Source organism: Dendropsophus ebraccatus, chromosome 3, assembly GCF_027789765.1.
Source record: "Dendropsophus ebraccatus isolate aDenEbr1 chromosome 3, aDenEbr1.pat, whole genome shotgun sequence".
Lineage (NCBI taxonomy): Eukaryota > Metazoa > Chordata > Amphibia > Anura > Hylidae > Dendropsophus > Dendropsophus ebraccatus.
In genome coordinates, this window is record NC_091456.1 from 173,600,044 (window position 1) to 173,613,416 (window position 13,373).

The 13,373-nt window shown below is 42.4% G+C and overlaps 1 protein-coding gene across 1 annotated transcript; it reads left to right on the forward strand.

Moving 5' to 3' along the window:
* The first annotated feature begins 449 nt into the window (after positions 1-449).
* LOC138786578 (serum amyloid P-component-like) lies at positions 450-1,070 on the forward strand. Its single transcript, XM_069963565.1, has 2 exons — positions 450-553; positions 725-1,070. The coding sequence occupies exons 1-2, from the start codon at positions 450-452 to the stop codon at positions 1,068-1,070; spliced, it is 450 nt and encodes a 149-aa protein (XP_069819666.1).
* Positions 1,071-13,373: the final 12,303 nt, after the last annotated feature.

Below are 13,373 nucleotides of genomic sequence, written 5' to 3' on the forward strand. Positions count from 1 at the left end.
TGAATTTTTTCTTGGTGAGTTAAACCTTAAAAAACATTTTTTAATTTTTATTATTAATTTTTTTTAACACTTTTCAAGTTCTCCTAGAGGACTGCTATAAGAAATCAGTTGATTGCTTGTACAGCTCAATGCTGTGCTATTACACTACACTGATGTGTAGAATCAGCACTCTGCTAGTACAATCTTCCCTAGGCTCTATTAATAACACAGGAGCCACAAAGGACTTCAGAAGGTCTCAGGCTACCATGTCAGGCTACAATCAGCACCCAGTGATTACATTGTGGGGGTGCAAATCAAAGGTCTGTAAGGGTGGGCACCTGTAGGCTGTAACAGTATTCACAGCAGATATGCCCTGTCCCTGGCAGCCATGATGGGAACTGAATGGGAAAAATGAAATAATGTGTTCATATTACGCTATTATTTTCTTTCTTTCCTATTCTCACACAGATATGATGGAGAAATTATTTGTTTTCCCGAAGGAGTCGTCCAACTCATATGTGCGGATATATCCAGAACTTCAAGGCCCATTTGTAGAAGCCACGGTCTGCATTAGATTTTGATCAGATTTAACCGGAGATTATCGTATATTTACATTGGCTACTCAACAGGAAGTAGATGCTCTTGTCCTCTATTATTATCCATTGCGGAATTGTCTTTTGCTAGAAGTTGGTAATAAAGCTCTGAGATATGATCTGCAGGACAATGATTTTACAGAATGAACAAGTATCTGTGTAACATGGAGCTCTACAGCCCGGGCGGTGTGGATCGATGGAAAGAAGTACAACAATGACGGGATACTGAATGTGACAATTGATGCTAAGCCTTGCATTATTATTGGTCAGGAGCAAAATGCATACGATGAAGGATTCAAGGTGTCTCAGTCCTTTGTGGGAGAAATGACAGATGTGAATATGTGGGATAAAGCTCTGACTGATGACAATGTTATAGATTATTTTGCCGGTAATGAAGTGAGCGGTAATGTCATTAACTGGAAGGCTCTAAATTATTCTTCTTATGGAGACGTCACCATACGTCCTTATGTAGATCCCTATCCTTGTGAACCTGTATAATGTATATAGAGTCTTCCCACAGCAATATATTTATTATATCCTAGCAATGTCAATAAAGGGAATCTCTCAGATCCCACAAATTTCCTCTAAGCAGTAGGCATCCCCTATATTTTCTGTGTATAGATATAATTTTCTTTTTTTTTTTTGGGGGGGGGGGGGGGCGCAGCACTACCCCTTTAATGGAACTGAGCTGCAGTACCACACACAACCTGAGGACAAGAGTGGCGTTTCTAGATGAAAGCATTGCCTTCATTTGGGATTTTCTTTTTATGCTTTATATTCAGTGTAAATAAACTGTTAACTTGGTAGCTTCTATGGTTTATTATAGTTATTGAAGCACTGAATATGTATTTTTGCAATAAAGTGTGTTCGCAGACACTCCAGTGTGGTATTAGTATGAGACCCTTTCTATTTTCATTCCATGTAGATGCTGCAGTCACTATCTAATGAACTATATAAAGGGTTAAATGGCCGGGGTCAGGGTAACACTGGGGTAGAAAAAGGTAAGAAAAAAATTCAGCTCACCATATCAATGAAGTTCAGGGAAAGGCTGTAATAAGAGCGCGGAGAAAAGAATAGTCGGGCCGACTCCTGATTTGTAGCAGCAAAATAGTAATATGAACTCCAGCTCCGATACAACTTTCACTTTGTTCAATCATAGTACAATTCCATGAATCATAAAACCAACGATTGTCGGCAGAAAAGGCTTCCCTGGTCCATCTAGTCCCCCCTTTTAGTATTTCCCTTTTTATAATATAAGGATAGATATATGTGTATCCCAGGTAGGTTTACATTCAGTTAATGTAGATTTACAAACCACATCTGCTGGGAGTTTGTTCCAAGCATCGACTACTCTTTCAGTAAAGTAATATTTTCTCACGTTGCTTCTGATCTTTCCCCCAGATAACCTCTCACTGTGACCTCTTGTCCTTAAGATAATTTTTTTTCTAAAAAAAATTACCTCCTGAACCTTATTTAGCCCCTATAACATATACAAAGGTTTCAATCATGTGCCCCCTTTCCCTTCTTCCTCCTATAACATATACAAAGGTTTCAATCATGTACCGCCTTTCCCTTCTTCCTCCTGTAACATATATAAAGGTTTCCATCATGTCCCCCCTTCGTCTTCTTTTCTCCAGACTATACAGATTCAGATCCTTGAGTCTTTCCTGATATGGTTTATGCCTCACACCCTCCACCAATTTTGTAGTCGTCTTTGGACCCGTTCTATTTTATCAATATCTTTTTGTAGATGAGGTCTCCAGAACTGGACACAGTATTCCAGATGTGATGTCACTAGAGCTCTATACAGAGCTCTATCACTATCTCCCTCTTTCTACTGGTTATACGTCTAGCTATACAGCCCAGCATACCATTATTTATACAGCCCAGCATACTATTATATATATACAGCCCAGCGTACCATTATATATATACACAGCCCAGCATGAAATTATATATATATACACAGCCCAGCATACCATTATATATATATATATATATATATATATACACAGGCCAGCATGCCATTATATATATGCAGCCCAGCATACCAATATATAAATACAGCCCAGCATACCATTATATATGTAGCCCGGCATTCTATTATATATACAGCCCAGCATACCATTAAATATATATATATATATATATATATATACACACACACAGCCCAGTATACCATTATACATACTGCCCCAGCATATCATTATATTAACAGCCCAGCATACCATTATATATATATATATATATATATACAGCCCAGCATACCATTATATATATACAGCCCAGCATACCATTATATTAACAGCCCAGCATACCATTATATTAACAGCCCAGCATAGCATTATATATATATATATATATATATATATACAGCCCAGCATACCATTATATATATACAGCCCAGCATTCTATTATATATACAGCCCAGCATACCATTTTATTTACAGCCCAGCATACCGTTATATATACAGCCCAGTGTACCATTATATATATATATATATATATATATACAGCCCAGCATACCGTTATATATACAGCCCAGTATACCATTATATATACAGCCCAGTATACGTTTATATATATATTTACAGCCCAGCATACCATTATATATATACAGCCCAGCATACCATTATATATAAAGCCCAGTATACGATTATATATATTTACGGCCTAGCATGCCAATATATATATATATATATATATATATATATATATATATATATATATATACAGCCCAGCATTCCATTATATATATATATATACCGCCCAGCATACCATTATATATACAGCCCAGTATACGATTATTTATATATATATATATATATATATATATATATATATATATATATTGTAGGGATCTTCCCGGGGGATGGTGTGTTTGGACACAGTTCACAGCAGACTTGGACTTGTAAAGTAACAGCTTGGCGTTTATTTGCAGCATAAACAGTCCATCAAACAAAATACAGCAGCACCGTGCTTTAAGAATAAAACAAACAAAAAGGTCTTGCCCGTCTGGGCGCTTACTAACAGGTTAGCTCACCTATCTAACACTTATCACAGTGCGTCTTTCACCTGGATACCGCAGGGTATACACAAGCTCCAGCAGAGGCTTTATCCCCAGGTTGCTCCCAAACAGACACCCAGGCTGATCACTCCTGGCTGAGAGCAAACACTGGATCCTCTGCAGGGCTTTTACCTTGTCAGGCTGATTAGGGTCAGAAACACCTGACCCCAAAACCTGACCTGGATCGGGGGGAAGGGAATGGCAAGTCCCACTACCAAAACCTACCTGCCATTCCATGTAAGTCCAGGCCCGGCAATAATAAATAATAGCTCAGCAGCATAACACTGCTGAGCACAGCTGCCTCCTGGACTCACCATCTCACGCTCCGTATTAACCTGGGTGAGATGTACATCCCCTCGAGCACTTTACCAGTGACATGTCCAGTGACATGTCCACAATATATATATATATATATATATATATATGGATAGCCCAGGATACCATTATATATATACAGCCCGGCAAACCTTTATTTATATATACAGTCTAGCATACCATTATATATATACAGCTCAGCATACCGTTATATGTATACAGCCCAGCATACCATTGTATATATATATATATATATATATATATATATATATATATATATATATATATACAGCATACCATTATACACTCACCGGCCACTTTATTAGGTACACCATCTAGTAACGGGTTTGACCCCCTTTTGCCTTCAGAACTGCCTCAACTCTTCGTGGCATAGATATTGACATGATGGCATCACACAGTTGCCGCAAATTTGTCGGCTGCACATCCATGATGCGAATCTTCCGTTCCACCACATCCCAAAGATGCTCTATTGGATTGAGATCTGGTGACTGTGGAGGCCATTGGAGTACAGTGAACTTATTGTCATGTTCAAGAAACCAGTCTGAGAAGATTCTAGCTTTATGACATGGCGCATTATCCTGCTGAAAGTAGCCATCAGATGTTGGGTACATTGTGGTCATAAAGGGATGGACATGGTCAGCAACAATACTCAGGTAGGCTGTGGCGTTGCAACGATGCTCAATTGGTACCAAGGGGCCCAAAGAGTGCCAAGAAAATATTCCCCACACCATGACACCACCACCACCAGCCTGAACCGTTGATACAAGGCAGGATGGATCCATGCTTTCATGTTGTTGACGCCAAATTCTGACCCTACCATCCGAATGTCGCAGCAGAAATCGAGACTCATCAGACCAGGCAACGTTTTTCCAATCTTCTACTGTCCAATTTCGATGAGCTTGTGCAAATTGTAGCCTCAGTTTCCTGTTCTTAGCTGAAAGGAGTGGCACCCGGTGTGGTCTTCTGCTGCTGTAGCCCATCTGCCTCAAAGTTGGACGTACTGTGCGTTCAGAGATGCTCTTCTGCCTACCTTGGTTGTAACGGTTGGCTATTTGAGTCACTGTTGCATTTCTATCAGCTCGAACCAGTCTGCCCATTCTCCTCTGACCTCTGGCATCAACAAGGCATTTCCGCCCACAGAACTGCCGCTCACTGGATGTTTTTTCTTTTTCGGACCATTCTCTGTAAACCCTAGAGATGGTTGTGCGTGGAAATCCCAGTAGATCAGCAGTTTCTGAAATACTCAGACCAGCCCTTCTGGCACCAACAACCATGCCACGTTCAAAGGCACTCAAATCACCTTTCTTCCCCATACTGATGCTCGGTTTGAACTGCAGGAGATTGTCTTGACCATGCCTACATGCCTAAATGCACTGAGTTGCCGCCATGTGATTGGCTGATTAGAAATTAAGTGGTAACGTGCAGTTGGACAGGTGTACCTAATAAAGTGGCCGGTGAGTGTATATATAAACAGTCCAGCATACCATTATATATATGCAGCCCAGCATACCATTATAAATATACAGCCCAGCATACCATTATATATACATAGCCCAGCATGCCATTATATATATGCAGCCCAGTATACCATTATATATATACAGCCCAGCATACGTTTTCCTTTCCCTATCATCTGGTTGCACTAGTGACTCATTTTAAGATTGTCAAAAATAACCACCCCTTAGCCCTTCTCTTCTGAAGTCTTTGCCAACACAGAACTGCCGATATGATATTTTTCTACTCCCCAAGTGCATAGTTTTACATTTGGAAACATCGTAAAAAATAACATCAATGCATTTCAAACAGTGACACTTATTAATCATGATGTAGCTACAGTGACCTTATATACAAGAAACCAGTTGGTAATGCCCTATCCACATGTGACATCAGGAAAACATAGCAGTGCAAAGTAATATCCAAAATGGACAAATATAAAAAATTACATTTCATAAGAATAAAACTTGTACAACCTTATTAATAATGACAAGGTAGAGTATTACTGCAGAGGAATGGAGAGAGGTAAGAGCTTGTTCACACTTGTGTTGCTGGGCATCCACTTTTTCCGGCGGCGGCACCTGCGGGGTTCGGGGGGGCCCTTTGGGGTTTGGTCCTGTGACATTGGGATTGCAGGGCCATTCCGTGGCCCCCCTTCTCTGCTTGCGCACGTTTTGCGGGGATTGTGTTTGCTGACCGGCACAGTGATGTTTTTTGGTTTACTAACTTTGGTTTTGGTTAACTAACTTCTGATGTTGGTTTTTAAATGTAGCTGAACAAGCTTTTGTGTCAGCCATGGGTGCGATGTGCAGCCATTTCTGTCTTTTTGGCTTGTGCATATTTTATGTATTCTGTCCCTTTTTTCATTGTGGCTAGCACTCGTGCTTTGTAAGACCCATGTGAATTTTCATTCCATGTAAATGCTGCAGTCACTATCTGATGAATATAGGGGCTTGGGGTCCCATGGCTATCTGGGTAAACACACTTTTCTAACGCTGCGTTTACACGGAACGATTATCGTGCGATAACGAATTCGAACGATAATCGTACGTGTAAACACAGCGAACGACCAAGCGACGAGCGAGAAATCGTTAATTTTGATCTTACAACATGTTCTAAAATCGTGGTTCGTAAAAAAAAATTTGCAGATCGTTCCAAGTAAACAGTCGTTCACCGATTTTTCCTATGTGCAAAATAGGTGTAAGCGATTGCAAAACGATCGCAAAACGAATTTTCTGTTTGATATATCGTTCCGTCTAGACGCTGATCGTTATAAAAAGAGAAATCGTTACTTCAAAATCGTTAATTGTATGATCGGGCGAATTATCGTTCCGTGTAAACGCAGCATTAGTCTGGGGTGAGCCATAGTCCACAGTGATTGTGTTATCCAAGGGAGGGCTCAGGTGGGGAAAATTTAAAGGTGAAATTGGAGTCAGTTGTTTTCAATCAATGGGATGACAATCAGGTGTGATGGGCCACCCGAATTAATTACAGAGCAGGAATCTATCAGGGAATAATCTTCACAATATATCTGTAAGAATTGGGATGGGAAGACACAAGGGCAGGTGAGCCCTGAAGCTGGCACCCGTCCAGCTCTCCCTACCTACTTGCCTCAGATGCTCTAAATAGCAACGGACAACTGGACGACAGTCCCTGGTCTCACTACGTGCAACACAGAACAATACACAACACAATGAAGGGAGAGTCAGAAGTCCAAGTCAAAAGCCAACCGAGCAGCGAAGTACAAAATTGTGTCAAAGGGTCAATAGCAGAAGTCGGGTAACCAGGAATCGAATACAGACAAAAGGCTAGGTCAAGTAACTCTAGGATGAGCTAGGCACTATCGCAGGCAAGAAACATGAGACAAGTGAGAATACTTATGGAGCCTGGAGTCCCAGCCCCAGGCGTGATTGGGGCTGAGGCTCCTGGTCCTACCGACAGCTGACTGGTGAGTCAGCAGTCAGTCAGCAAAAAACATGAAAAGCAGTCTGACTGCAATGGACGCCTGAGCGGCTGTTATGTACGCGTTGGCCGCACGCATTGGCAACGCCAGGAGTCGAACGCACAACCCGAGTCCTAACACACACCTCAAGGAAAAATCTTACCCCTTTAGTTCCATGACAAAGGTCTCTACTGAGGGGCAATAATCCTGAAACAGCTTTCTGGTATGGCTTATATGCCCAGTCAAGTTCTAAGGCTCCTACTTAGAGTGAAACACACAACTTGCGCAGATGACCACCAAGTCTATGTTTACACACTGTTGAAATTTAGTGGATGGCCGTCATTTAATGGCAAATAACGTCCATTATTTCAAAAGAATGGCCGTTGTTTTACAATAATGAAGAATATTTGACATTAAATCCGCCATCCTTTCAATTTCAACAGTGTGTGAACATAAACTTTCTGTGTTTTCAATCCAAACCTGGTTATGGTTGCAAAATACTGACCAAAATACTGAGCAAAAATACTGTGTGTGTGAACATAGCCATATAAGGCTGTATCTGATTACAGCTGCTTATAAATCACTGCATTCTTAATTTAAAATCCAATATATAACATCTATAATATAGCTTATACATCAAAAATATAATTATGTAACTATAACTATACTTAAAGGGGTACTCCAGCGAGGGGGGCACTTTTTCGCTGGGACCGGTTCCAGTGGCGGGTCCCGCATCGCGGCTCTCCAGTGCCCGGTTCCCGGCCACTTCCGGGTGTCTGACGCGGGCCCGAGACGTGACGTCTCAGGTCCGCTCAGCCACTCAGTGACGGAGGCGGGATCTGAAAGGACTTGAAACGGATCCCTCCTCACTCACTGTGTGGCTGAGTGGACCTGAGACGTGACGTCTCGGGCCGGCGTTAGACACCCGGAAGTGGCTGGGCATCGCAGTGCCGCGATGCGGGACCCGCCGCTGGAACCGGGGTGGTGAGTGGACGTCTTTTCCCTCAGCCACCTATTAACTATTGCAAACACCCTCCTCTAATAAAAGTTCAAATCAACCCCCCTTTCCCATTTTACAAATAAATAAAAAAAATGTCCAATCTATGAACATATAACAGTAGTATTTCTGTGCAGTGATAAGCGTAAACAAAAAAAAAAAGGAAAGGAAAAAAAAAACGGATTGCAGATTATTTTATATCTCAGAATTTTTTTTTTTATAAAAGTGACCAAAAATTCCCATCTACACCAATATAGTACTAAGAAAAATTATAGATCACGGCACTACAAATTAGACCCCAAACAGCCCGGTAGATAGAAAAATAAAAGGGCGATAGGAGTGACAAAAGGGCAATTTTAATAATAATTATTTGTAAAAACAAACAAACAAAAAAAGCTCTACTACTAGTTCTACTGGTTTTAAAATAGTACAATACTAGAAAAGCTTGTGAACATGGGTATCGTTTTATTTGTTCCTAAAATGAATATTTCTAACCCAAAAATGTGTATACATGTTATTGGTCAATGATGTCGGCAGCACAACTTCTAGGTCTAGAATGTTTCTTAGTAATAGTATATGATGTTTTTGTTGAACTTTGTCTTGTTGTAACTACGGCTGATAAGACTGAGCCTGTGCCGCCTCTTACAAATGTACACATAATATAGGAGAGTTGGGGAAATGTTTTGTAACCTTTGAGGAAGTAAAACAAGGCCTTTATCTGTTTAGAATTTTACTCTTACTATGCAGAATTGTACTATTACACACAAATTCCTAAGATTATTGATTGGAAAAACATGTTTTTTTTTTTTTTTTCAAAAACTGGCCACAATTTTCATAGATACTGTTAAGTATTGCTACACTTTACTGGCTTCAATGGGACTGAGAAATGGAAAAATTCAGTGGTTTTTGGCAGCCATGTTTTCTCAGATCAAATCAAAGCAATTGTAACATCGCTTTGTGTTTTTAAAATTAACAGCTCGGCGTCGGCGCAGGGATGCTGGTGGCGGGGTCCTTCTTGCCTGATTCCCGCGCACGGCGACAGTCTGTTCCTGAGCAAAGCCCCTCCCATCTGTGACACGGATCCATTGATTCTAATGGAGCCGCGTCACAGGGGGGAGAGGAGATCGACTCAATGGGGGTCGGCAGGCCTGCCGCCAGTGCTTCATGTCAGGCCCATTCTTGGGAACAGACTGGCACTGGGCGCGGGAATCGGGCAGCTGTTCAAAAAAGGGACCACGCTACCAGCATCACCATGCTAGCGCTGATCTGTTAATGTAAAAAAACACAAAGCCATGTACCTAGTGGTACATTCACTTTAAATGTTTTCTATTTGGTATTGTATAACTGTATAAAAAAAAAACAAGTCATGGGTCTCCAAACTGCGGCCCTCCAGCTGTTGTAAAACTACATTTCCCATCATGCTTGGACAGCCAAATCCAAAGCTTTAGCTGGCCAGGCATGATGGGAGTTGTGGTTTGGCAACAGCTGGAGGGCTGCAGTTTGGTCATTAAAAAATACAGTGCCACCTTGATTTAAAAGTAACTTGGATATGTTAGGAACCGGACAGCGGGACAAGACAAGACAGTGAGCCCTAAGCTCAGCCCCGCCCACTGTCCTCTACCTACTTGCCACAATCCGCCCTAAGACGGCGGCGAGCAACTGGGCGGCAGTCCCTGCACTGGCTAGGTGGGACACAAAGACAAGACAGACAGACAAAACACAATAAAGAATAGTCAGCAATCCGGGTCACAACAGTCTGGCAGCAAAAGTACAAAATCGGATCCAAAAGCGTAGTCAGAAAACAGGCAATGAGGTCAGGGGCAGGCGGCAAACAAGGGAGGTCAAAAATACTAAGCAGGAGTCAGGAGAAACCAGAAAACAGAACACACAAGCAGGCAGAGACAAGTCAATAACCAGCAATGATATCCAAGACTGAGGTAGTTATATAGGAGGCCAGGGTTCTGATCCAGAACATAATTGGACCATCCCCCTGATCTCCAAGCACAGACACCTGAGAACAACACAGATCCACTGGCAGGAAGACCTGTCAGTCACAGCAGAACCAAAACACAGATTAACCATGACATGGCCAGACAGAACTCAGCAGGTGAAGTCGGGTGTGTCTCCCAACCCAGGTGAGCAATCAACCAGAGTTCACACACAGCAAAACAAAACACAGAAACAGGATACAAGAAAATCAGTGCCTTCTCGGCCGAACAGCACGAGCAGAGGGACGCATAATGCTCTGCAGAGATACCATCCTGACAGGATGAAGAGCGTTTTGAGCTCACAGTTTTTAATAATTGTGACTTGGTTTAAGAGCATTGCTTTGGTTTAAGAGCTCCCTGTACTGGGTGGGAGGGGAGTGGGGGAGGGGCATGGTCTGCATAGTGGGGTCTACAGCCCTGTACTCTGACCCAGGATGTCTCCCTCACCTTTCAAATCATAGCAGGTCTACTTCAAGCTGGGGCTTGCATCAGGGGACAGGACTGTGGAGGTAACCTCTCCATAGCTGTAACCCCTCTCTCCGGACAGAGAGTGCTGCATGTATGTGCCCACATATGCCCTGCTCATTCCTTCATGCTCCCTACAGTCTCTGTCAGCCTTTGTGTTTCCCATCCTCTCCATTCCTGCTATAATGTGCCTGCACTTACACTCAGCTATACACACTGCTGCTATAATGTGCTTGCACTTACACTCAGCTATACACACTGCTGCTATAATGTGCTTGCACTTACACTCAGCTATACACACTACTGTTTAGAGAAGGTTCATTCACTGTCCTCCTGCACAGCTCTGTGATTGTCACTTCCTGATTGGTCCATGCTGAACACACGCCCCTTCCCTACTGCTGCCATGTGACCATACAGACATCTGACAGCAGCCCTGCTTCTCTATTCTAGCCTGTTGTACTACACTACTGCATTATGGGTTTATGCAATTCCATCCTTTATCTACAAACTGCTGCTGTGTTATCAGGTTTATGCCCTTACTATACATAATACTCCACAGTCCACATGGTGATTGCTATACTGTACAGTAACTTATAATATCACATATTTTGCTGTTTCTGAAAGTTTGTTTAATTTGTTGTACATGTTATTCCGAATCACAAAAAAAATAATATTTGGAGTGTGGAACCAATTGCCTGCATTTTAATCATTTCTTATGGGAAAATTAGCTTTAGTTTAAGAGTGGATTTGGATTACAAGCACGGTCCCGGAACGAATTATGCTCTTAATCCAAGGCACCCCTGTATACATTTTTTTTTACATTTTAAGGCTAGATTCACACTACGTAAGCTTCCGGCCGTAGTGTGTTCCGTGAATATGCGGCCGGAAACTTACGTAGTTAGCGTACAATGCAAAGTATACGATCCCGACTGCACAGTTCACACTTCGTACGAATGTACGCCCGGATCGTATACGGTGCCGTAAGAAATGAACCAGACCAATGTTTCCGGCCGGAAGGCTGCAACTTACGCCCGTAGCGCATCGCGCGGATCCGTATGTAGTGGGGATTTCTTCATTTTTCCACTCTTCTATGCCGATTCAAAAGGTTCTGTGGGGTGCCCGGGGCTAGGCGAAGCTTTCCAAGTAAAAGACCGCTGTCAGATCGCTTCGTAGGGCGCTCGGGAAGCGTAAGTAGACTACGGGCGTACGTTCGCAATGCGTACGCATCCGGCCACATATCGAATAGTCGCACGCCCGTAGTTTCAGCCGCACATGTACGGCGCCGTAAGAAATGCGTACGGATTCGTACGCAGTGTGAACATAGCCTACAGAGATCTAAGTGCAAGAGAATCCAGTGGTATCCAACAGTGTGCAAGAAGTTTTAAACTTTAATTGCATAATCGAGCATCAAACAGCAACGTTTCAACCCCCAGGGGTTCAATATATTGCTGTTTGATGCATTGTTATGCAAAAAAGTTTGAAACATCTTGCACACCATTGGATACTGCTGGATTCTCTAGCATGTTCATGGACCGGCATTTTGAAACTGCTATTTCCTTCTACTTCTGCTACCTCCATCTACTTCTACCTCCAGATGCCAAACAAAGGTGCTGTTGGACCCCACTCTTTTATGTTACAGAGATATGTCAAAAGTTTTGACTGATTGGGATCCGGGCATTCTTACTCTTCCGATCACCAGAAGGAGTCTGGAGAGGCTAATCTGTCCTTTTCTGCGCACAAACATGTTTTCCTCCAGGTTCATTCTAATGATAGAAAGGGGTCTTAATACCCAGACCCCAACCAATTAAAGCTTTTGAAATGTCATTTAATTTTTTTTTTCATTTTGACAGGGACACTTTAAATATATTTAAGGGGTTATCCAGCATTAGAAAAACACGGCCACTTTTTTCCAGAGACAACGCGGTTCTTGTCTCCAGCTTGGGTGGGGTTTTTCCATTTCAGATCTATTGAAGTGGATAAAACTTAATTGCAAACCGCACCTGAACTGGAGACAAGAGTGGTGCTGTCTCTGAAAGAAAGTGGCCGAGCATTTCTAACACTGGGTAACCACTCTAAGAAGTGTAAGAGCTTTACATTTTTGGAAAACTGAGAACCTCCTATTAGAACCTGTGCAGTGTCCCACTGCAAATGTTTTAATAATGACTGGTTGGGTGCAGCACAACATGTTGCTTTCCATGATCTTATTATGTGAATTTGCACCTTTTGGCTATGTTCACACTGCGTATATGTCCGGCCGCATATTTTCGCGGCCGGGCATATACGCGTTAAACTCCGGCCGGGGATTTACGCTACTTGCGGCCGGCTACGTAAGAAGCGCAAACTTACGCCCGCAGTCTACTTACGCTTCCCGAGCGCCCTACGTAGCGATCTGACAGCGGTCTTTTACTTGGAAAGCTTCGCCTAGCCCCGGACACCCGACAGAACCTTTTGGATCGGCACAAAAAGCTTTAAAAAAGAAGAAATCACCACTACGCACGGGACCGCATGTTAC

Coding starts and splice junctions, on each gene's coding strand:
- LOC138786578 (XM_069963565.1), top strand. CDS start 450: ATGATGGAGAAATTATTTGTTTTCCCGAAGGAGTCGTCCAACTCATAT. Junction 554..724: donor GAAGCCACGGTCTGCATTAG/ATTTTGATCAGA, acceptor AGAATGAACAAG/TATCTGTGTAACATGGAGCT.